This window comes from Parasteatoda tepidariorum, chromosome 1, assembly GCF_043381705.1.
Source record: "Parasteatoda tepidariorum isolate YZ-2023 chromosome 1, CAS_Ptep_4.0, whole genome shotgun sequence".
Lineage (NCBI taxonomy): Eukaryota > Metazoa > Arthropoda > Arachnida > Araneae > Theridiidae > Parasteatoda > Parasteatoda tepidariorum.
Window position 1 is genome coordinate 59993625 of NC_092204.1, and position 27039 is coordinate 60020663.

Here is a 27039-nt window from a genome sequence, read left to right on the forward strand (position 1 = left end):
CACACATATAGAAACTATTTTTGCGAAATAAATTAATAATGCTACACTTGTGAGAAAAAGTATTGGTATTACAAACCTGTATGTTATTTGTCACTTTTTAGTTAATAAGGCGCCTCTGATTGTTTTTTCTACTGGGTAATGCTATGATACACGGAATAGCTCATGCAAAGACAAAATACTCATTCAGAAGTAAATTTAATTCTTTAACAAGTTATTTTAATTTGTAGCTTAATTGGATGCCAGCAAGTGACGTCATTGTACGTAAATCATGGTATTTGTTGATTCAGCAGCCAATTAAGATCGACACACACGCGTGACGTCGATACAGGTATCCAATTAAATCTGATTTAAATCTAACTTCTTCTCGAGTTGCAAGTACCCTATTCAGAAGCCCGACTCGCAAAAATAAGTAGACACAAATGAAAATAATCTTCCGTTGTCTTTTGATTTCACTTTAAATGCGTCTTACATATATCTATCTTTATGTGTGTATGGAAAGAAATTCAGTGCAAAAAATTCATTTCGTAAAACGCCAAAAGAAAAAATTTTTTAATTTAAGAAAAACGACTCTTTTAAAAGGCAATCTAAATTTAACTTCTGGTCAAAGATTTCCGGAAATCATATCCTAAATTCCTTTTCTAGCAATACAAAAGTGTCTGCAGTATAACCGAGAATATTCTAACGGACTTCCCTCATCTAAACTAGGAAATTCACTCCTGTCTAGGAACCACTGTTTCAAGAGAGAAACTTGCTTAAGAGAGAGACATGTTTCAAGCGCTCAAAAATATGCACCCCTTTTCAAGACTAGCCAGATGTTGCCAGTTTTTTCTCATTCACGTCTGGAAAATGGGCATCTTTATTCGAGCGCTTTAAACATGCCGACTGTTATTTCCTATTTGTATACTTTTGAAGCGAATTAAGTTTTTAATCAAGTAATACAATTTTCGATTTTAAAAAAAAATTCGACATAATTTTTTTTAAGTAACATTTTACTTTTAACGAAAAAAAATGAGGAATTAATTTAATAAAAGCCTATAACTGCATTCATAAAGGAATTCCATTCCCGAAAGCGAAAAAAAAAATTAAATGTCTGAAGCAGGAACAAGGTGGGAAAAAAATTTAAACTTTAGCGATTAACAACATGGAGACACACACCGTTTCTACAAATTTGAAACGACTCTTCATGTCGTGTTGATAAGAAACGTTACATTGAAAAAAAATTAGAAAAAAAAAAAAAGATCGGTGAGGAATTTTACTAATACTTCATCGCCCGTCGCCGCAAAGGGTTACATTCCAGGCCAGTTGAATAGAACTGAAATGTTCGTAAAATAAAAAAAAGAGAAAGAATAAGCAGGAATATAAAAATGAAGAATTCTGACAGAAAAACCACCCTTAGACGACCTACAGTTCGGTCTGTCCCATGAAGACGCCCAGTGAAAGAACGCGAGTCCATTTTTATGCAAAAAAGTATACGGGCGTAGTCATAAACGAAAAGCTACTGAAAAAGAATTTGCTTTAGTGACAGTTAACATAAATGCCAGCTTTTTTTTTCAAAAGATAATAAAATGGTTAATACAATATGTATTGCGGTTGAGAAAATTTAAAACAGAAAAATTAACATTACGAAAAAACTTATTAAAATAATGTTATCGCAATGTTAAAAAAACGAACAAAGGTCATCCCAGAAAGAGCTTTATGTAAGCAAAAAAAAAAACTTTTTTTTTTATTTGTTATTGCATGCATGCGTATGTAAATAATTACAATGTAACGATATAATTTTAAAATAACAACTTGGAATATATTTTTTACACTCGAGTTCGCAACATCACACATCAGTAGTTTATTTTTTAAAAAAAATAAATAGGAAACTTCAGGTTAAAAATTTAGAAAAATAAATTTTGAGCAATTTAAAAAACATTGGTTTATTTAAATATCAAGGAAAAGAAAGTTTTGAATCAATCGCACTTAGTCACTGAGCTAAAATTCGGACTCTCACTGAAAGATCTATTCAAAGATTTAGAACAACGCTTAGGAGTACGAAGCTCAGAATTGCAAGAAAGTGTGCACGACTAACAAGTGTAAACTAACAGAAAGAAAGTGTAAACTAACTAAGAAAGTTTAAACTAACAAACCGAAGCTTGTTTTCAAAGCCATTGAGAGAGTCAAACGTTTTTAACGGCAGAAGTTATTCTTGGACGACAAGCTTTTTTTTCCAATAATTTATAAAAGCGGAAAAAAATATGGAGTTTTCAAAACAAATCCAAATTTTACGCTAAAAATCAAAATTTATTGTAACTGCAGCTTATTACAAGTATCTTTTCAAAGAAGATGGGAGTTGGTGTAATCTGAGTACATAAAGAGTAAAATACTTCATTTTGGTATAATAATAAAATTTTAGCATCAATTTTTAAATAAATGGAAAGTATTGACGACATAAACAATCTGAATAGGACAGTAGAAAAAGATTTTTCCGAACATAATGAAGAGGGAGAGTTAGAAGCAAAACAAAAATTCTGTGAATTTTGAAAAATTATATCGAATTACTTCCCTTGTTTTAGGATTATGTTAACAGTTAAGAACAATAAACACAAATTGTTTTACGAAGAATGCGTTAAACGAAGTTAAATTAAATAGTCTCCGGTCATGCTTGAGAATTAGTATCTAATCTCACAGATAAACGGCTGGGAAAACGGCCTGGAAAAAAATAAAAAGAGGAGAAAAAACCCTAGGATTTAAACAACGAGACCAGAAATTTAGCATTAATCAAATATTATTTAAAAATTTATTAACATACGATTAACATAGTGTTAATAGTTTGAAATTTGAGGAAAGGACATCTCATATTTCATACTTTTTAATACTTTTATTTTTTACTCTCATATGAGCTGTAAATGTTTTCTAATACCGATAATTACACTTATCCTATTGTGAAATGAAAATCACATAAAAATAACGTTTTTTTTTTTAATTTTTTTTTTTTTAAATTTTATAATGTGATGAAATATTTCATCATTTTTGTAAATATTTTTAGCTTATCATAAGATTAACACCCTAAGAGAGTATTACTAATTAATTGATACCTTATATATGAGAATATACTATTAAAGGAAATAATTTTAAACAATATGAACATAAAATTTTAAAAATTACTTTACACACATTTCAAACGAATTCTTGTATTATAAATAAATTTTTAAAGAAAATTCTTGACAAATGAAGAATCATTTAAGGGCTCGATGCTCTTAATGGAATGGGTTGTTAAATTGATAAAATTTTCAAAGAAAACATCACCACCAGTTTATGTGTTAATTTTGCATTGCCACGACGATCGTAAAGGGACTCTCTCTTTTTTCCCAATTATTATTTCCCACAATACTAATTTTGTCTTCTGAAAATATTGTTGAACAAAATATTTCTAACAATGAATTTAATTAACAGAGATCAGATATGGTAGGACTGCACAACTCAAGCCCTGTGAGCTAAAATTGTCCCCCAAAGCCTCTAACTTGGCCCCTGAAATGTCTAAAAAATTTATAAAAATATAAAAGAAAAAGTGCAGCAGAAAGTTACTGATCTAGTTTACAGTTTTTTAATGAAACTAAAAGTATCAGAATTTGATAATTTTAGTTTCATTATGAAAATTCAATTTATGCAATGAGTTCAGAGTTTGCAGAGAAATATAACTGCTTATAAATTTGTGAATAAACTAAATGAGAGGAAAAGAAAATTACGCAAGTAGATAAAATGAATAAATAAATAATTCAAAAATTTTAGTGACAGTCAACATATTAATCTGATACTGTGCTGAATTATAGTAAAAGGATATGAATTATTCTTTTATGATGAATGTAAATTTACATTATATTTTTTGTTGTATGCCAATGCCTACATAAATTTATCAAAATTTGATCTAATAAGTATTATTGTTTAAATTTATTCACATTAATTTTCTCAGGAGCAAAATATTAATTATAGATAATGTAACTTCTTATCATTACTTTCCAATAGAATCTAAGTATTTCTCACATTTAGTAGTTTTTGTGACCCATTACTTAAAACTGCTTGTGTTTCTCTGAGATACAGCTAAAAATTTGTCTTTTAAATAAAAAAAAATAATGTATTAATAGGACAGTAGAAAAAGTTTTATCTTTTGGTTATAGTAGTTACTTATATTTTGGTTGTTTGCGGAAATGAGGGAAGAGTTTTGAAATTTGAGGGGGTGCTCATCCCCCAAGGCCAAACGCTTTGGGGGTATAGACACCCCTGTTAAATAATAATGTTTTAGTCATTCAACTTAAAGAACTAAGAATTGCTGGACTTACGACATCAAACGATCTAAAACTCGACTGTAAACAAGGTAATTGGAATAATAGCAATGTGAATTGGCAGTTTCATATTTTTGATCTTCATTCAGTAGCAGAATGATAATAGAAAAAAGGTAATAATGATGTTTGTTAAATAACCTTTGTAAAACATAAGATAATATGTGCAGGGTTAACATGAATTAAATCACTTTTTTTTAAATTATTCATTTCAATCACATGATTTTTTAGTAATCATTCATTTATGTCAAAAACAACACTTTTTAAATAGCTGTAAATAAAACAATTTGTTTTTCAATACACATATTTCAATTATACCTCTTTAGTTTCATGTTTATTCATATACAAGTACTTTTTAAACTTATTAAATGCGAGATTTCGATACATAATTAATGAAGAAAGACATATTAGACAAGACTTTAGAATAATTGATTTTTTTGTTTTCCAATCTGAATTAATTTATTATTCATTTGATGTCTAACTTACAAATTACGTCTAATTTATGAGGAAATTATATTAGAACAAAAGTAATTATGACTTTATTTATTCAGTGACTAATTCGTAATAGTTAAATAATAATTTTAGTTAGAAAGAGTTATTACTAACTAATACATACGTGTTTTTGAATAATAGTAAACATTTTATTATAACCTTGATTGAATAATAGTACACACTTTATCATAACCTTGATTGATAAATAATGTAATAAAAACATCATTTAAATTTGAAAAAATCCGATTTTTTTTTAAATCACAACTTTTATCTACCTCAGTGTTTCCCAAGTCTGGTACGCGTTCGCCGAGAGGTACGCGTACAGTTAGCGGGGTACAGTTTAGCGGGGGTGCACGTTCTTATGCGAAATATCTTGCAACAAACAAAAATTTCAAAAAAATGTTATTTAGAAACAAAGCTAGTCATGAAAATTTGCGATTGCGTATTTTTCTATTGGCTATTATTTTCAGAGTTAACAGTTAATAATTAGTGGTGTCAACAGCCAGTTGTGATTTTTAAAAATTTTTTATCACAGCAAAAACAATACCATCCTTCTCACTGATGCAAAACAACTTATTAACAAACCTTTGTTCCAAAAAAGAAAAAAAAACATATTTTTTAAGAAATTATATAATTTTTTTTTCGTGGTACACAGCATTACGAAAAAATTTAGAAAGGGTACAGTTTGGGAAACACTTTCCTACCTGAACACATGTAAACAATACGAAAATCTTCAAATATTCACAAAAGAAAAAAAAATTTTAATAAAATGCTTATTAAGACGTGAGAAAATGTGAAATAATTTCACTTTTTTGACTAAAAATGAAATGAAAAATGCATTTTACGGATACTTATTTATGTCCCAAACGTTAAAATAACATGTTAAAAAGTTAACTATATCTTTTGCCGCAAACCAATGGTGAAACACCGGTGCTATTTCTACAATCCTAATCGTAAACTGCGTATGTCACATAATCACTGCGCATGTGTGACACTTTCAAGATGTTTCCAACACAGAAAGAAAAACTAACTATAGTAAATAAACATACGGGCTATTGCTATTTAATTTATCTATCATCAAATCCCCAAAAGAGAATATTAATCAAGCAGACAAGGTATTTTTTTCTTCTTTTATTTTATTAATATGAAACTGGCAATCTTGAAGCTATTAGATGAGAGAGAGCGGAATCGACCTTCGAGTGTAAAGGGTTAATACGAAAAGAAAAGAAAGAAAAAATTTCATCTCGAGTTACCGAATTAGTCTCGGGTGTTATTCTGTCTGACACCCTTGTTTTCTCGGCAAGGCCGGTTGAACAAATCGGACTGCTACTTTCTCAGATTTCAAGGTCAAGGCTAAAAGTCTGCTCATTTTCTAAGACATTCATCAAGCGGCACATAGGAGTCTCTCTTATTTCGTGAATATCAAATTAGACGACCAGTTGATACGGCCGACATTATTTTTAAATTTTATCCGAGTTTTGTTTGGGAATACACAAAACAAGGACAGCCGTTGCGAGGTCAAGTTCAAAGTGTTAAGAAAATTGTTAAGTTACAGAAAGAAAAGAGGTATGTTATGATAAAGAAACGAATGCCAAATACAAATATACAAGAGCACCTTTTTTTTTTTACATAATTATTGTTATTTGAAAGAAATTCTAATTTTTGTTTATCTCCATTTTAATAAGCACAGGAAGAAAAAAAAAACACTTTGAAAAGATTCTTAGAGAAATGCTCATAACAGATCAGGGTGTTAAACTTGCAAGGGAAGTATAAAGAAAAGAAATATAGTAGAACAAAATACGGTATCATATTTACCGAAACATTACAAAATGTACTGTTAGAAAATTAATACTATTAAGCAAATGAAAATTGATTTTAAAAAAAAGGTACATTTACATAGCAAACAACAAAGTGTACATTTTACATAATTTGTACCTGAGCATGTAATTATTATCTGCAATGAACAGTTTAAAGTTTCCTACTTTCAGACGGGAAAAAGGTAATATTTAATAGCAACTTCGCAGCAATTTTGTTAAATATATTTCTTTTATTTTTCCGTAATTATGAACATAGAACAAAGCAACAGTCGAATAAATATTGCCCAAATTTCAAATCCGCTATTTATTCATTTCGCTAGTTACTATGATAAAATATTGCTACTTCTTATAATTAAATAGTTGATTTCTGACAAATATGAACCATGGTAAATTACTTTGTGAAAAACAGAAACTTTTTTGCGAAAAACAGATCCTTTTTCTTATAAATTATTGTTTTTGCTACCCCCAAAAACTTATCCAAACTACATTCTTTCTTATTTTACACTCGCCATAAAAAAAAAGTCAAAATACCACACGTTGATTGTTATATTTTCACGTTATTAAAAAGTTGATATGATAAACTTTTTCAAGAAATAGTTTGTCAGTACTCAAAATGTTATGTTTAGTTTTGTAGAATAAAATATTTGTACTGACAACCTTAGAAGAATGAAGGAAAGGCTTTACTTTTTTGCGTATTATTATAATTATCAGGGATCCACATAACCCAGACGACCAGTCACCACGGCGCCTAAAAGAATCGATGCTGACGCCCTATTATATTTTTAAAGAATTCTAACATGTTTTTAATTTTAATTCTCAAAAAATGAATATTTTCGGTAAATAAAATTTCCTAAACATAATTTAAAGATTGTTGTATTTCAAAACTTGAACATAAATTAACTGTCGGCGCATGAAAATTGTAAATAACACGCCTGATCATGTTATTTTATAGTTAGATAATAAAGTGAAAATTATAATTGTCGTAGCTTAATTTCCTTTAAAAAAATATGCTGCTACTTTTTCTTCCAAACATATGCTGGCGCCTAAAAATGGGTCTTTGTTTCAACACTGTAAACAATTCTGGATCTGTGAAGGATTCCGGACACCGGCACTGAGAATGCTGGTGTTTTTCCTTTTTTATTTTTTTTTTACCGTAAAATCCATTTTTACCTGACATTGTAACACCGTAATTTTTAAAGAATTATTGTAAAATCACTGAATCACACTAGTTAAAGAAATATAACTGTAAAAATTACGGTAATATCAACATAATTTACTCAGAATAATATGGATTTTATGACATAGGAAAGAGTAGTAGTAGAACTGAAACAATAAAAGAGATGGATCTGCATCTACAAATGAAATATATTTTCCTAATTTGTCTCAAAATTTGCTTTCCTGGCGGAAGAAGGTCATTGACCACTCTATCTATTCTTCTTCCCATATCTTTCAATATAATGGTAAATTTGTTTTTCCCTCTTTCTCTAGGGGTAGAAGGGAAAAATCATCTCACTCCCCCCGTCTAATCAGAAAGACAGGAGAAGGAATGGGATTTTATTGATTCATATTATTCGGAAAGGGGAGGAAGGAAGCTCGGGAGCATAGATAGATCTCGGAAACCATATGGAAGAAAAATGGCGTAAGGTAATACTAGTGCTAAGCGAAAACTATTTAGTAAGTGGAAGGCGATGGTTCATAAAATAAATGTAAATTAATTTGAAATAGGCGGTATTGAATAAAAATATAAACTAAAGACAAGAGTTACACATTCCCATTTTTCCGTTAGTTTTAACAAACACGCTGTTCTAACAACAAATTGGTTTCTTAATATTGCTCCAGAGTTACAAAAGCTTATTCACGTTTGAATTAATGTGTATGGATGAGTTCGTGTACATTATTTAAAAAAAAACACATAAAACCGGTATTACAAACTATCTATGAATAGTCAGAAGTGCGTTCGTGTACGTCATTTCCGGCTCTGCTAATATTGCCGTTATTGCAAATAAAACTTTTTCAAGGAGTTTTTAAATTGCAAAGACATACGAGATTATGCTCAACACTGTAAAATTATAATTAAAAAAAATTAAATTTTAAGAAATAAACAGCAATTGCAGCTACTAAATTAGCGATGCAACATATAAATATTTGGTATTTAGCCTATACTGCTGAACGCAGAATATTCATTTCGGACGAATAATGGAAGAATCGTCTGCCGAAGACAAAACTTAATTCGTTTACATCCATCTTTCTTGTTTTCTGCCCTGGAAAGGGTTTATTCGATTAACAAAATAATAATGAAGATAAACAAATTTGTGAAGGGTCCGATTAAAAGAAAAATCATTTTGTGAAGGGTCCGTTTTTAAGTTAAAATATTTTGTGAAGGGTCCGTTTTTATGAAAAGATATTTTGTGAAGGGTTCGTTAACGGACCCAAATTTCTTCTAAACAGATCCCTAAGAGGTAAATATATTTTTCCCGATTCATTAAAATTTTCAACATTTTACATTTTTACCGGTACTTTTTTATGCCACTAATTTAATGTAAATAGAAATTGCGTTGCCGACAAGTGTCGTTTGTTTAGCACGACTGATAAGTTTTAAATTAAATATTAGACAGTAAAGAAGACCAGGGGTCTGTTTAGAAGAAATTTGGGTCCGTTAACGGACCCTTCACAAAATATCTTTTCCTAAAAACGGACCCTTCACAAAATATTTTAACTTAAAATATTTTCACAAAATATTTCAACTTAACTTCACAAAACTTTACTTCACCTAACTTAACTTCACTATTTTAACTTAACTTCACTTAACTATTTTAACTTAACTTCACTTAACTATTTTAACTTAACTTCACAAAATATTTTAACTTAAAAACGGACCCTTCACAAAATATTTTAACTTAAAAAGGGACCCCTCACAAAATGATTTTTCTTTTAATCGGACCCTTCACAAATTTGATTATCTTCATTATTATTTTGTTAATCGAATACAGAAAACAAGAAAGATGGATGTAAACGAATTAAGTTTTATCTTCGGCAGACGATTCTTCCATTATTCGTCCGAAATGAATATTCTGCGTTCAGCAGTATAGGCTAAATATCAAAAGTTGCATCTCTAATTTAGAAGCAGCAATTGTTGTTTATTTTTTTAAATTTAATTTTTTTAATTACAATTTTACAGTGTTGAGCATAATCTTCTATGTCTATACAATTTAAAAACTCCTTGAAAAAATTTTTTTTTTGCAATAACGCCTATTTGCACAAATTCGTAAAAGCGGACCCTGGCTGAAAGAATGTGAGTAATTTTTTCACAATTTCACGAAAAACGGACCTTTCACAAAATGTCTGGACAGACCCCTGAAAACAAATCTAAGAAAAGGGTCAAACTTCGATGCCATCCTTGAAACATTTGTAGTTTGCACGATTGGACACCCTGTTTTCGAATAATATTTATTTATTTATTATTATTTTTTTTGATAAAAATTACGTTTTTTTTCCGACAGAAAATAGTTACTACATATATTTTTTTTTAATAAAAAATGAGAATTTTTATTACTTAAAGTACTTTACAGAAATAAGTTTTTAAAATTTTAGTGCTATCTGTAAAATCAGTAAACAAAAAATGCGTGTCAAATGAATAATGAAACAAAAAATGAATGTCGCTTCAAAACAAATAATACAACCAAATGGAACAGCGCAGAAGACTTACACCACTTATACCCATTCAATTCCTTTACGAGAAGCTCACATGAGCGGAAGGCGTTTCTTGACAGCTCCTGCTGATCAGCCGAACTCTTTTTCGTACGAGACGAGAAGTCCATTCAATGGTTACAGCAGAATCTAATGCAAAAGGACCATTCCTTAGAAAATCGGGAGACGAACCGCGATTAGGGATTCGAAAATCTTAAAAATTATAATAATCTTTGCATCGTTTTCTGTTTAAATGACTGACCTTGCCGAATTTAAAATAAAAACTAATTGAATATTTACAGAAACAATTTTTAACAATAAACCTTATAAAAGCAGATAAACTCTTTTTGCTTAAAAATTCACAAAATTGCTGATAGGGTTATTATAGTTACTAACTTCCTATGCTTTGATAAATCATCATAGGGCAGAATTCGTCATTATCTGATACCTGAAAGATTTAGAGCAGCATCGTCGTAGTCATTGCATACTGTAAAAAATACTGGATCAATTCAGTATGAAATACCAGCACTTTGGGTGCATCATCCGTGCAACCCATTTTCATTGTAAAATTTATTTTTCCCGTAAAATACTACATCGCAATTTTTTCAGTAATATTTACTTAGTTAGAATGATTCAGTTATTTTATGGTAATCATTACTGTAGAAATTACGGTATATCAGATTCGATCCTGAATTTTTACAAGCTAGTTTTTACGATATATGACACATAAATTATTAAATTTATTAATAGAACCCCCTTAACAGGTTTTTACGATCAACTGCATCATTCAGTTTCAGGGGTCTGTTTAGAAGAAATTTGGGTCCGTTAACGGACCTTTCACAAAATATCTTAGGTCCGTTACCGGACCCTTCACAAAATATTTTAACTTACAAACGGACCCTTCACAAAATATCTTAACTTAAAAACGGACCCTTCACAAAATATTTTAACTTAAAAACGGATCCTTCACAAAATTATTTATCTTTTAATCGGACCCTTCACAAATTTGTTTATCTTAATTATTGTTTTGTTAATCGAATAAACCCTTCGCAGGAAGAAGGGGGGAGAAAGACAGACGCAAACGAACTAAATTTTGTCTTCGGCAGACACTTCTACCTTTATTCGTACAAAATGAATATTCTGCGTTCAGCAGTATGGGCTAAATACCAAATATTTATATGTTGCATCGCTAATTTAGTAGCTGCAATTGCTGTTTATTTTTTAAAATTTAATTTTTTTAATTATAATTTTACAGTGTTGAGCATAATCTTGTATGTCTTTACAATTTAAAAACTCCTTGAAAAAGTTTGTTTGCAATAACGGACCCTATTTGCACAAATTCACAAAAGCGCAGCCTGGTTGAAAGAATGTGACTTAACGTTTATATTATATTCACAATTTACGATTAATTTTTTCACAATTTTACAAAAACGGTCCTTTCACAAAATGTCTGGACAGACCCCTGAGTTTAAATGTGAATCCTAAATAAAAATGTTTATGTACCGCAGAATTTTGTGAGAAAATAAATAAAAATAATGCCTTTAACGCGTAACGATACTCAATAATAACATGAGGAAATAAACAACAACCAGTCAGAATATATAAATATATGAAACGAAGTTTTAAAACATTATATGGACAGTTTAAAATTGTGAAGATGTAGAAACATTTATTTAATTTTGAAAATAAAAAAACTGTAGTGGGAATGAAAAGGAAAAAAAACATTAAATGACGTAAACATAATTCGTTTAGTTTAAATCCAATCGGAAACATTCCAGAAAAATGAAACATGGATATTTTAAGTAAATGTTTTGACCGGTTAATCTTTTACCTTGACATAATTCGAATTTCGTATAAATGACGATGAGTAAAACCTCAAAGAGCGATTATGATTGATGTTTTTTGCGGTTAGTATTTTTTCAAATCTATGACAGTTTCGAAATATAGATTAAGTGAGCTAGCCTTTTTATTTCAAGCTTAATAGTTTTCAAATTAATGCAAAGTATATAAGTTAATCGTATTTATATAAGTTGATTGATAAGGTGCGATATTTAAAATTATTAAAAAAAAATTATCAAAGTCACAACTTGTCACGCACACATTTCAGAATGAACTAAAATGTAAATTTAAACATATTTTTAAAAAAAAAAAATCATTTTTCACAAGTAAAGGCACGTAACAAGATTTGGATACATTTTTTTCAACAATGGAATATACCAAAAAAATATTATTGAAAAAAAAATTTTAACAATAGCATCTTTTGTCATTAATATTTCGTCATTTTGCACAAGTAAACAAATTTGGCTTAGAAATAAACAAAATTATCGAACAGAAACATATCGACATAGAAATTTTTCCACAATGACATATGCCAGATAAATGTGACACAAAAAAATCGACAATAGGGTCTTTTTCCTCATTAATCTAATTCTGATTCCATTTTTTCAACAATCACGTCCTTTCTGGTAAATTTAATTTTTTATCAACAATGTAAAACAATGTTTTATCAACAATAATATTTAAAAAAATGACGCAAACTAAAATGGCACGATTCCTAAGCACTAAAAAAGCACTTCAATAAAAATATATTTCAGAATTATAAGAAATTAGGGTTTATTAAAAAAAATATAAAAAAATTAAGGTTAATAGCGTATGATCATAACTCTAAAAACGTAAACCAATTAACACAACATGAATATCAAAAATTTGAAATATTTTTTTCAGAAATTGTTAACTGAAGAAAAAATGAACTTAAGTAATACGAATTGCTGGGTTGAAACAGCATTTACAAAATAATCAGCGAAAGTACCGCAAAACAAGTGAGGTAACCTCGTCTGATTCAAAGAAATTACTATCACCGCAATTTTGTGATAAAGAAATAATTAATTGAATGGGCAGAAAATATTCCGGATTCCTAATAATCAATTTTAAGAGAATATGACAACAATAATAATGCAAATCCATTCATTCCTGATAAATAACATGCAATGTTCTAACCACCGAAACCACGGAAATTTTAATGAAATTCGCGGTGCGCAAGAATGAGCTGAACAAATAAATAAGGCAATACGACGGCGCCTTCAAAAACCCTCGACATTTTTGTACTAATATTACTGAGAAAAGAACGTGACATCTCAGATTTGCAACATTTTATTTTCATTCGATCTCCAAACGTCTAATGTATGCTCTGTCAAATCTCTGGATGCTATTTCAGTCTAGTCTAGTCTGGAGTATCGGAATTTGGGAGTACTATTTCGGAACGAAAGCGACCTCCGTGAAATGAAGATTTTTTTTTATTTATCTCGTGCAGTAATTCATTCTTTTGCTGTTTAACAGCCTTAAATTAGACTCGTCATGTTTAGCACACGCTCTTTCTGAAAGTTTAAGCATTTGAAGGGGAAAAAATTAATTATTACAGGAAACTGGAACTAATTGAGCGAAACTTTAACAATACCAGCAATGAAATAGTGATATTGATTTCCGCTTTTAAAAGATAGGGGAAAAAAAGACATCTTCTTTCTAAAAATATAGGCCAAAGATGGCAAACCTTTTTCTATTAGTGTGCCGTTTAAATTACGGTTCACTATTTTTATTCGTTCAGAAAATCACTTAAATATTTCCTTTTTAAAATAATACTGAAGCTACTATTATTTTGATTTCAAAATATAGAATTACATTATGTAACTAAATTTGTTTAGTTATATATTAACTCGCTTCAAATAGAAATCAAATAAACGGCATTTTGAATATTTCAGTATAATATTAAGATACCGTAAGTAGTAAAATCAAAGTGATTTATGTTAATGTTTTTAATTTTGTATGCGTAAAATTGAGTTTACCAATACAAAGTGCGCACTGTTAAAAATGGTTAAATAACAACTTATTTAATTGTTATTTTACTATATTCAACCAAAGCAGTAAAATGGCCATAAAAAAGATGATATTCAAACACTTAAGTGTAAGAAGAATCATTCATTTACTGATTGATTTTACCGAATATTGTTGTTTAACAAGCAGAATTCTATCCTCGCCCACCTTATGAAGCCGATTTGTGTAGCTGGGTGCATACTGTAGCTAAGAGAGCTAATCGATCAATATCATGACCGGCTAAACAGGGATTCGAATCCCAGCGTTAATACCATAATATTTCTTCCATCCTTTCAATACATAAAGAGTTTCCAAGGTTCCCCACTCTTCAATTAGACTATTAGAATACGAAATTATCATTCACGCACAAATGGCGCGGCACCCACAGACCTCCTATGTCCATTCATGTTTTTATTTTTATGGCTTAGGAACTATGCTAGCTGTTACAAAGCCGTATAGTTTTGTATTCACGGTTTTTTAACCACACCAGTTATAAACGGTTTCAAAACCGTAATGGTAAAATATGTTTCGAATCATCAACTTTACGGTTAATCAGATGAACAGACTGCTGACGGTTACTATACCATAATTTCAGAATGAAAATTCTGACAGTGTAATGTTAATTATTTTTATTTTTAACCTAAAAAAGGTACCCTTTTTAAAATGCTTCACTAAGTAAGGATTTTATTTTTAAAAATACATTCATGCGTTATAATTAATATATACTACAAGCTTACATTCAAAAGCTACAAGCATTTCATCCCAATTAGTGTTTCAACACCTGTTGCTCAATCTTGTCAGCTTATGTCATTTGAGTCCTGGCTTGTTTTTTTTAATAACACACAAGATTTATTTAAATCTAAAGCAAAGCGGTTTTTTGCCGTTGGTTATGAAGAATTAATTGACGAAAACTCCGCTTGAGATTCCATTGTGCAAGATTACTATCAGGGGTCTGTTTAGAAGAAATTTGGGTCCGTTAACGGACCCTTCACAAAATATCTTTTCATAAAAACGGACCCTTCACAAAATATTTTAACTTAAAAACGGACCCTTCACAANAAACGGTTTCAATACCGTAATGGTAAAATATGTTTCGAATCATTAACTTTACGGTTAATCAGATGAACAGACTGCTGACGGTTACTATACCATAATTTCACAATGAAAATTCTGACAGTGTTATTTACAGTTAATTATTTTTTTTAACCTAAAAAAGGTGCCCTTTTTAAAATGCTTCTCTAAGTAAGGATTTTATTTTTAAAAATACATTCATGCGTTATAATTAATATATACTACAAGCTTACATTCAAAAACTACAAACATTTCATCCCAATTAGTGTTTCAACACCTGTTGCTCAATCTTGTCAGCTTATGTCATTTGAGTCCTAACTTGTTTTTTTTAATAACACACAAGATTTGTTTAAATCTAAAGCAAAGCGGTTTTTGCAGTTGGTTATGAAGAATTAATTGACGAAAACTCCGCTTGAGATTCCATTGTGCAAGTTTACTATAGTATTTTTTTTTTCATAATTTTTAATTTACTATGGATTCTATCATTCATCGCACTCAGGTAAATTTACAATTGAGATCAATTTTTTTCATAGTTTTTAATTGAGTATGTATTTTTTATTCACTTCTCAAGAAAAATTCTGTCTCCCTTACAATAGACGATGGAGCACTGCTCAACCTTAAGTGCTAGAAAAGGTCATAATGACATCCAAAAAATACTTTTTCTGAATCCACGTTGTAGTGGCTGCTAGTATTGAATACGTTCTTTTATTTCGTATTTTTATTTTTTATTCTCCTTTTTTTAAATTTTGCTTTCATTGAATGTTAATGAATAAAAGTAATTTAAAATGGGCCTCTCACTTGCCACATAAGTGGCACGCGTGAGTGATAGATTTGCCATTGCTGGTCTAGGCATTTAAAAAAATAGTATTAGTTATAATATTAAATATTTTTTTAAAAAATTGAAATTCAACCAAAATGTAAACATAGGCAGAATCAGAATGACATTGTAAATTCTCTCATGTCAGTTTTATATCGTATTGATAACAATGTGGAAAAAAAAAACATTGAGGAGCAAAATATTAGAAACTGGAAGAGGAAACTAGAATTATTTTTATAAAAACTTCACAACTCAAGAAATGAAACATAGATGTCGTGAAAAAAATATGAACTAAAGAAGATGTGAGTATTAGCAGAATCACGCAAATATTTCAAAATGCTTGATTCAATTATAAAGTTCTAAGACAAAGAAAAATACAATTAAAATGAAAAATAATTGTATTTAAAATGCCATTAGTTATTTTTAAGAAACCTTAATTACAGTAACTAAATAGTGACAACCAGGTTTGATGATAAGGAAAAAAAACACTCTCTTTCTAAAAGTTTCTTTTGCACTTTAAAAACGCGATTAGTAAAAATCTTTTTAAATCTTTAAAGAAAAAATTTTAATTAACTAATATTCAATCTAAACTAAATGTTTTTCTCTTACAAAAAAGTAAGTATAAGATTGCTGTCGTATTTTGTTATCCTTTTACCCATACTACTGAAGCCTCGGAAAAATCGTTTCAACAATTAACCATAGTATTTAAAAGCTTGAATCATATTATTATGCATGTTTGCTTCAACCATATTAACTTTTCTGATAATAAAAAGACCATAACTCTAGTAACAAAACCTAAAAATACCATATTTATAAAATGGGTAATTTTTCTCTTCTCAACTGTTTATCGGAAATTCTGGTTTTCAAAAATGTAGTTTTATTAACGAACATTTAGTAAAAAATACAAAATTGAAAGGTAAATTTAACCGAATAAATAGTACATTATCAAATTTGCGAAATTTCATCACATATTATAAAACTATATGTTATTGCTAATTATACCAAAATCAATATCATAGCGCTTCGGTAAAAATTATCAAACTTTTTGGTGTTTCTATTAAGCGAGAAACACGGTAAATTTTACCATATTCTGGCAGTTTTAACCATACTTTTGTCTCACTGCGATTAATCAAATTTAAAATGATTTAATCTGCTTGATCTTAGAAGAGTAACAACAAGCATCACTGGCTGCTGTCAGTAGGCTGGTGGGTGATCACTTTGATCACCCTGCGTAGGGACTGAAAGTGCGTGGTATCGATTCTCGTTAAACTGTTCTAAAGTACTCGACTTCACGCTCAGGTCGTTGGACTACCAAAGTGAAGGAGTTATCCCCTCTGCGGAGGATCAAAATTGTAATGGCGTCGTCCTCAGGGTTGTTTGCCAAACCGTCGCCAATAGTCCATTGTAACAGTGACAGTGAATACATTTTGTGCTATGTATTGTAACAGTGACAGTGAATACATTTTGTGCTATGTACAAAACAAGACCGTTAAAATGATATTAAAATGCCTTGAAAAGAGTAAACGAGGGGGTTATGTTTTGGACTTAGAATAAAGAGGTTAGTACAATCAGGGAGGAACATTAGGGTACTATAAACAAACATAAACTTGAAACAAAATTAACAGACGCAGAAATCCAAAGAACTACTAAAGAAAAAAAATACGTTTAGGAAAGTTGCCATCTCGTCTATTCCCAGATTGTCCGATTACAGGTGAATGCTTTTTTTTTGTTTTTTTAGAAAAGAAAAAAACATCAAATCTTTTTTTGTTTTCCCGAAATTTTCTGCACGTCTGTTAGAGATACGCCTTATTTCGCAGCAAGCACTGATACGATCGCTGACAACTGCTTGATGTGTATCAGACGCTCTATTAAGAAACATAGTACTTACTACTTAAGCATGATGGCCATTTAAAAATAAACCGCAGAGAATCTGCCCCTTTCCACAAAGCACCCAAGACAAATGCCAATGTAAAAGATAATAGGTTCTAAAATAATCACTCTCCACCTTTTTAAACTAGTCTTTGTTGTATGCTTTGTATCGAGAGATTTTATTATAGCTGGGAGACGTCGGAATTTTAATATCGCGAAAGATCGTCTGGAAATTTGATAATTGAATTATCGTCTGGTTACCACATATCGTGATAATTGAATAACAATATTTTCACATCGGTCAATAATTTTGTTTTACTAATGTAATTTTGACCACTCAGAATAATACTACTGTCCTTGATAATTATCGTTATCTATACTGCTAGCGATATTCTCATAATCGATATTAATGCTTTAATAATTATCGTTACCGATAAAACCCTAGGCAATAATGATCGTATATTCTATATTTAAAAGATATTCACGACATATCTCAAGAATAACTTTTTAAAAATATCATTTTCATTATCGCTATCTTTAAAAAAAATGCTTAAATTTCCCAATATATTGCTCTTCTTCAGTTTTTAATAATAAAAATTTTCTGCTGATATTGATAATTTATTTATTTTTTTAATTGAAAAAAAATATATTAATATTTTCAAGAATGTTTACTTGATTTGGTTCTAAGCACTTTTTGAACTTATCAATATTCTAGTAAACATAAGACCTAAAACAGTTTAAAAAAACTTTTCCAAATTTTAAAAATTCAAATATAATTATTTATAAACTCATTCAATTAATTTTATATATATTTCTCAACTTTTATAACTTTGTTGGGTTAAAAGGAATAAACAAAATTTGAAATAAATTTTTTAATAAAATAGTTTTTATCATCATCCTTATGAGCGTCAGTTGAATGGTTGAAAGGCTACATTTGGTCAGTTTCTTTGATATGACTGCAATTGCATGGATAATTTATTCCCTGAGGAGAATAAATTAGTAAATATATATTTTTTCCCTGAAATGTTCCTGTATAATTGAAATGAGACTATATAAAATACCCAAAATTTTAACATTTGCAGGTATTATTGATTATTCTTCATTTCTTACCAAGGTAGTTTATTTGCTAAATATATTGCAAACTTAAGAGAATACGCGTATTTAAAACATGCTTTAAAAAAAACATATAAGTTTTTCTTACCGGTATACATTCGCATCGCATGCAATACAGCATGCCAAATGGAGGACCCAAGTCAGGCCTCCATCTCTCCTCCAGTTCGTAAGTATTGTTACCAAACTGACAATCTGCAAAACAAAAATTAGCTTTAATAATCTAACATATTATAAACAAGCATAATTAAAAATAAATAATTTATTCGTGACAAGTTCAAACGTTTTTTTATTTTCCAAGAAATTATATTTTTAGTTTACTTATTAGTTTATTCCATCTTATTTTTAGTTTTTTATTATATTTATAAATGAAGTACGATTTTCATCAGTTTCCAAATATACTTGGCTAAAAGTTAAAATTTAAATCACGCGTGTCAAACACGTGGCTTAAGTGGTCCGCTGACCAATTAACCTTCAGCAGGCGTAGATACACTAGAAATCAGTTCTTTGTGTATTGATATTTTTCTTGAGCAGTAAAAAAATTTTACAATTATTTTTAAATAATAACCATAAACTAAATAAAATATGATTTTAAATAATCATTTAAAAAATCCTATTCGGCAGTAGGGTAACATAATATTTTGTTAGCTTTCACTTTCTCAGTTTTCCTCACTTATTTATTATTTGGTCTCAGCATTTTAATCTCTATGTCTATATTTATTAAAATTATTTTAAGTTTTTCACACTTTAATAAATACTAATCTCCAACGAGTATGGGCTAATGAAACTTATTAGTTTCTGAGTGTTATAGATAGCAATTAATAGCTTTTGATGTGTATCATACCATGAATTATGTAGTTGTAAATTTCGCCTTCTTTTCTCAAGTTTGTCTATACCATATTAAGTTTTTGCACTAGTTAATTAATACTTGGGTGGTCCTATTGGATCAATAAATTGGACCAAGAAAATATATTCTATTTTTTTAAAGCTATTGTTTCTTTCTTGCAATTTCATCTGATTAACTTGCATATTTTCCATACTTTAAATGAGTAGTTAAAAATATAACAAAAAATATTTAGAAAAATATTTTTTAATATTGCACAATAAATATTAATAAATACAATTAAATATTGCATAATTTCCATACTTTAAATGAGTAGTTAAAAATACAACAAAAAATATTTCGAAAAATATTTTTTTTATTCTATATATATTCTATTTCTAATGAGCTATTTCTTCTTGCAATTTCGTCTGATTAACTAATAAGAAGTTAAAAATATAACAACAAAAACATTAACATTTAACGTTAACAACAAAATATTATGGTACATCATAAGAATGAAAAGGTTAACTTCTAAGAGAAACTTGGCAACGGAAAAACTTCATTTAATTCATAAGTACTTATGGTAGAAAAAAATCTGAGCCAGTTATCCCAAAATATTATAACGTATATTCACTGGTTTCACTATAAAGTCTGGAGTTAAAGAACAAAATATTATGGTATTATTATGGTATAAGAATGAAAAGGTTAACACCTAAGAAAAACTTGGCAATGGAAAAACTTCATTTAATTCATAAGTACTTATGGTAGAAAAAAATCTGAGCCAGCTGTACCAAAATATTGTAACTAAATTCACTGATTTCACAATAAAGTCTGGAGTTTCGATTGAGACATTACTCTGTAGTGATACCCCCTTTCCATCGATTGCGACGTCACACAAAGCACGTCCTTCAAATTTTTTTTCATTAATTATTTTTTACTCCTTCTTTTCCTAGTTGCTTTCTCTTCACTCGGCATTTCCTCATCATTTGAAGTGAGTGTTCTCTCTATTCTCTCACTTCCTCACTAAGTTTTAAAAGAACAAAATTGGTCACAAAAAGAAGAAGAAAAAAAAAGAGTCTCTATTCTATTCGGATGTCAAGGGCACAGATTAGGTCGAATTTCTAAAACCATTGCATACGGCTTCGTGACATATTGGATGTTGAATATGGATAATAATTACTGATAAGTTTGTATTTGAATTCTAAAGAGTTCGCCAATCGACAATAGCGGAAATTTTATAATTGCTTAACACTCACTGCTAGAATAAAAAAGTAACTTATTTTTGCTTATCAGGTAGTCCTCAGTATAATAAATAACAAATAAAAATAGGTAGTCTTCAGAATATTAATTTTAAAAAAATTAGTCACTATGTTACATTTAAAATGTGCAGTGCTAAGTTTATGAAATTTAAAAATAGAGACACCTCAGTATATTGCATTCAAAAGAAGTTCATTTAGTCCCCAGTGTGATACATTTAAAAAATTTAATTTTCAGAATATTGAATATAAAAAGTTAGTCCAAAAGTCCTCAATATATTTCATTTAGAAAAATATAGTTTTCAAAATATTGCATTAAAACAATAGTCCACATTACATTAAATTTAAAAATAAATACTGAGATAAAAAAAAAATTTAACAAGGTAAAATTGAAAACCAATATATTCAAAATTTCATCGTAATTTTTTATTAATTTAACAATTTAAACTATAAGGTGTGGAAAAAAACTATTTTATAGAATAATCCAACTTATGTATTTGATCGAATGACGTTTCAGAAACGTATAACAAAGGTTTTGTTTCAGTAATAGTTGTTAATATGATGATCATTTCTACAAATTTTTTAAATTATTCAATTTTACAAATGGCGATTATCTAAATAAAATTTAGCACATAACCTATACAACAAAGATTTTTAATACTTAAGAATTGCTTATATATGCTGAAGTTCAGAAAAAAATTAATATTTCTCTTTAAATGATTGCTTAAGTAATAATTAAAATGAACTAAATTACAAAAAAAGAAGAAAGAAAAAAAGAAGAGGAGTGTTGCTTCCCACGTCAAAGAATCCACAATTAACTATATATTTTTAAAAAAATTTTCAAAAAAGATATTTCCTTAACTATTTGGAATTTAATGTTAAAAAGACTGAGATTAAAAACTTCAATTAAATATCAAGTTAATCAATTAAATAATTAAATAAGTTTCACCTGGAGAAATACATTTTACGACTTCTTTTCATAAATATTAATAATTGAACATAGTGAATTTTGAAAAGTTTAGACATAGATAAATGTATATTGCATTGATATTTCAAATTATATTGATTTAAAGGAAATTTAAAGTTAACACAATTAAGTTTTAGAAGTTTTAGAGTGCACACAGTGAACCGCGATGGCTCAGTGGTTAAGGCACTGAACTGTCATTGTGAAGAACTGAGATTCGATCTCCAGTGGTGGCTTGAAGTTCAACCAACTTCATATCAATGGGTACTAGCAACACCTCCTTATTCTAGGAGGTGTTGGTACTAGCCTGTCTGGGAAGTAAAGGCAGCCTGTGCACAATGCTGACCCTAGTGTCGCAATCATGCCGTTGGTCACGAAATTGGGAAGCCTTAACCTTCATGATCCCCATGACCCACTAGGGCTGTTGCATGAATGCTTCCCTTTTTTTTACGAGGTGTACAGTAATTAAAGAATTTTACAATATTAGTTTGGAAAGTTTATGTAACTTTTCGCTAATAAGTCATCGATTTTTTTTTAAATATTAATACTCGCACTTTTTTATACTATTGAGAACAATTTTATCTGTTTATAATTTAAACGTAAAGCATCGATTTTATCATGTTCAATTTCATGTTGTGATTATTTTTTCAAAATTAATCTTAATATTAATTTGAAAAAAAAGATTCCATATTTTTCTTAATAAAGTTAAGATTAGGTACTGACCGTGGTATTATCAGGCAAGAACCTGATAATGCCAAAGAACAAAAAAATAAATAAACTACAGATTGTTGAAACAGCATTTATAATTAAAATCATAACAGTAGTTTCCATTAAGAGTTATGAAATGATTTTAAATTATTAAAATAATGAAATTTGAAAATATCATCATGAATTCAATTTTAATAATATTTCAATCTTAAAAATATTTCAATTTTCAGATATTTTCCAATAAATATAATTAAATATAATATAAATTTTCTAATTTTTTGCGAGCTTAATTTTCTTTTTAACTTCATTCTAAACTATACAGTACGATACCATCATTTATAATTTTCAATTTATTTTTCAATTTTCAATTTATCAACTTTCTGATTCATAGATATTAAAATTTAAATTATACTCAAGCAGATTAACAGAAATTCCTATCAAATATTCAGATTAAACTGACGCACTTGAATGTCCAATTTAAATGAATCAGAAAATTATACATTGATTTTCAAAATTTCGATCTTACTAGTGAGTAAAACACATTTCAATGTATATAATTTACCATGATGTGATTCCCTTCTTTTACGATTTTAAAATAAAATTACAGCACAACACACAGTTAAAACTGATATATGAGAATCTTTTAATTTTTCTTCCCTTTCATGAGATTAGGAATAATTTATTGAAAAGAAAAAAAAACATATTTCATATCATTAATAAAAAAAATCGCTGGCATAAATTTAAAAAAAAAAAAATACATCGACTTCTCTCTAGTATACACTTTGTAAATGGTCCCTCCGGCCGGAATCGTTTGCAAGGGTGTGCCATAGTGATGACAGGGCTTACACCGCCACCCAGAGGCGGCCTCTTTGCATTGAAATAATGAAATAAAAATAATAAATAAATATTCGAGCCTTGTCGCAACTACCGGTCTTATATCAAATGAATAAGAATGAAAATAGGAAGATATTATCTTAATACGACGCCAATAAAAGTAGAAAATCAAGAATCAAAAACCTGCCACAGATAGTTTGAACAGAGACTGACTCTTTCTCACTCATTCAGTAAGGCACACTTACTGATTTGGTTATTGAACTTGTCTTTTCCTCTCATATGTCTCTATTTGAGTTCGCCTTCTTATGTTTGCAATATGTATCTGAACGGGAAGTAAATTGGGGAAAAAATGTGGAATTACCGTTCTAAATTCTGGAAATATTAGAAATACAGTAATGACATTTCTGGTAAATAAAAAATTTAAAAAAAATTAGTTAATAAAACCAAAATATACTGTATTTAAACCAATCACTTGGTAATTTCACGTTCATATTGTAACGGTTTACAGTAAATCTGATTTTCAAAATTATAGATCTTATTGATACAAATTTAGTAAAAAATACATAACTAAATTTAACCGAATAAATGGTGTTTGTACCATACTTTAAAATATCATGATAAAGTTACTAAATTTTACCACTTTCACCAAATTTTATCACATACTATAAAACAATATTTTATTGTTAATTTCCCCAAAATCATTACCAAAGAGCGTCGGAAAAAATTACCGAGCTCTCTGGTGTTCCCATAGAGCCAGAAGTGTCTATAGTTCTCAATCTTTAAAAATAGTGCTATAACTGAATTTCATGGAACTTATACTCTGCGCTTGATAAAAATAGGTCATGACTCACATTGCAATGAAATATAGTGAGTGCAAGGGGAACTTAGAATAAAATATTAATTTTAAATAAATCTACGATGGTTATAGACCAAGTTGAATGAATGCCTTGATTTACTTTAAAATTGCTCAAATATTCATGAATTTGTTAACTATCAAGATATTTTAGCATATCAAAAATTAATATCTTTGATATATTAGTCAGACATGCTTGCCAATAACGCACGAGAATATTGTGCTTTTTTTTATTACATAATGAAAATAATTGAAACACGCTTACAAATTGATTAAAATTTTATTAACACAAGCACGGGTTGCACAAGGCTACCGTTGATAGAACATTAAAAATGAGTTAACTTCTGATAGTATTATTGAAATTGCGTGCACTGTTGTACTTCAAATTTTATAAATTCTGTCGTAGCTCAATTTCGTAGCCTTGTAATTTTGAATCCAACCGCGAAGATAAGGGAACTCTTGGTTTAAGCATTGGGACAAACTAGACTTCTTAAGGAATTTTTGATGTAACTAACCCGGATTTGTGTTACATGGTGAAGGAAATCCCGAAAACCTCTCCTGGTTGGCCCGGTGGCAAAGAGACTCTTACCCATGTTCCGTCTACCACTGAGGATATTTTACGCAAGCGCTGTGATCGGTGCGAGCCCGGAGCAAAATTCGTAACAACCAGATACCACTGGGATTCCAACCTGGGTCACCTTATTGAGAGGCAAGCACTCTATTCCCTGAGTCACTGCAACTCTGTGCACTATGATAGCTAATATAAACGATAGATGAAACTAAACAGAAAAAAAAGCACAAATTTCTACTTCAAAAAGAGTCTTTTTATCAGGTCACACAATCGGTGATCTGTTTTATTCCGAAAAACAGTCACTTCACCAAACTACCCGTACGAAGAATAAAACGTTGTATAATTGATATTGATTTACTATCTCTAAGAAATAACAAGCAATTTACAAACAAGTTTTTTATTGGAATACAAATATCTTCAGAATTATAAGAAACACACTTCCCTATCAGTTTGGAATTCGAAAGGAATTTTTATCGGGATTAAATGAGGCTGTAATGTAATGACGTATTAGCTGCATATTTGTTTCGTTCTGTAATTTCCGCGGGTAATTCTTTACGTCATATTGATTGATTGATTGCCTGGCATGTTTTAAGATAGATTATTTCTTCCTACAGTGGTTACTTTATTGCATAATATCATTCGACGGTTTTTTGACCTATTTGAAGAATTATAAAATAAATATTAAAATAAAAAATGAGAAAAAAATTAAATAAAATGATGAAGATGAGAAATTATGTGAGAATAACTGTTGTTCCAGTACTTCTGGAATGACTTCAATAAAAATAATTTAGTTTCTCTAAAAAGCAAATGATGATTTAAATTGAAGCAGCAAACTATACTGTTCAACACAAATGTAGTTGAAATATGGCTGAAACAAATCGGAAAAATCCCGACAAGAAAAATATTTATATAGCAAAATTAAAAAGATTTATTTACTTCTAATAATGTATATTTTTAACCATTTATACAACTAGCTGTCAAAATATAAAATGAAAGAAATTCGGAGATTTCGAAAACATAAACAGATATTTTAATAGTCGAAACTAAAATTGAGACGACAGATTAAAAAAATATAAAATAGTATTAATATTTATTTTTAGTTAAAAGATTCCTTTTTCAATATTATTCTTCGATTATTCCGCTGAAATTTTATTGCGTTATATGAATTTTTAGACTATTTTTCCAATAAGTGGTTTTGTTTTCACTCGTTACAATCACCAAACTCAAACAACAATGTATTTCGGAGGTAATAAACTTCTTCTCTTCTTTAAAAAAAATTGAGATTAATTTAAAAAGTAAGAAAGGCGTATACAACTGGTACACTGAGAAAAAGTAGGTAACTACCAGAATATGGCAAAATTTACAGTGTTTTTGGCTTTATGGAAACACCAAAAATTTTTACTAAAATACCTAATTTTTACTAAAGCGCTTTAGTAATAATTTTGGTACAATTAACAATAAAATATGGTTTTATAATACGTGATAAAATATGGTAATTTTATCATGATACCTCAGAGCATAACATACAAATCATTTATTCAGTTAAATTTACTTTTCAATTTTGTATTTTTTTACGAAATGTTTGGTAACAAGAACTATAATTTTTAAAACCAGAATTTCAGACAAACCATTACCATATGAATGGAAAATGTACCAAATCAATGGTTTATAAATATAGCTGGTTTTGGTTTTTATTACCAGAAATAAGGTCTTTTCACCAGAAACGCCATTAAAATCAGTATGGTAATTTTACCAGAGTCTTTTTCCGTGTAGATAAAAGGAAAAAGTCATTCATAATTTTTTTCCTATGTTCTTAAATAATTTTATATAGTTATCTTCAATCAGGGGTCTGTCCAGACATTTTGTGAAAGGTGCGTTTTTCGCGAAATTGTGAAAAAAAATACTCACATTCTTTCAACCAGGGTCCGCTTTTATGAATTTGTGCAAATAGGGTCCGGTCCAAAAACAAAAGTAAAAT

At 29.1% G+C, this 27039-nt stretch overlaps 1 protein-coding gene across 1 annotated transcript in view; it reads right to left on the bottom strand.

Moving 5' to 3' along the window:
- LOC107454167 (dorsal-ventral patterning protein Sog-like) overlaps positions 1-27039 on the bottom strand; it is a gene marked incomplete at its 5' end in the record, with an annotated part of 95390 nt that overhangs the window by 58039 nt on the left and 10312 nt on the right. The window contains 1 exon segment of the mRNA NM_001323832.1: positions 19144-19247. Coding sequence (NP_001310761.1) covers positions 19144-19247 — 104 coding nt within the window.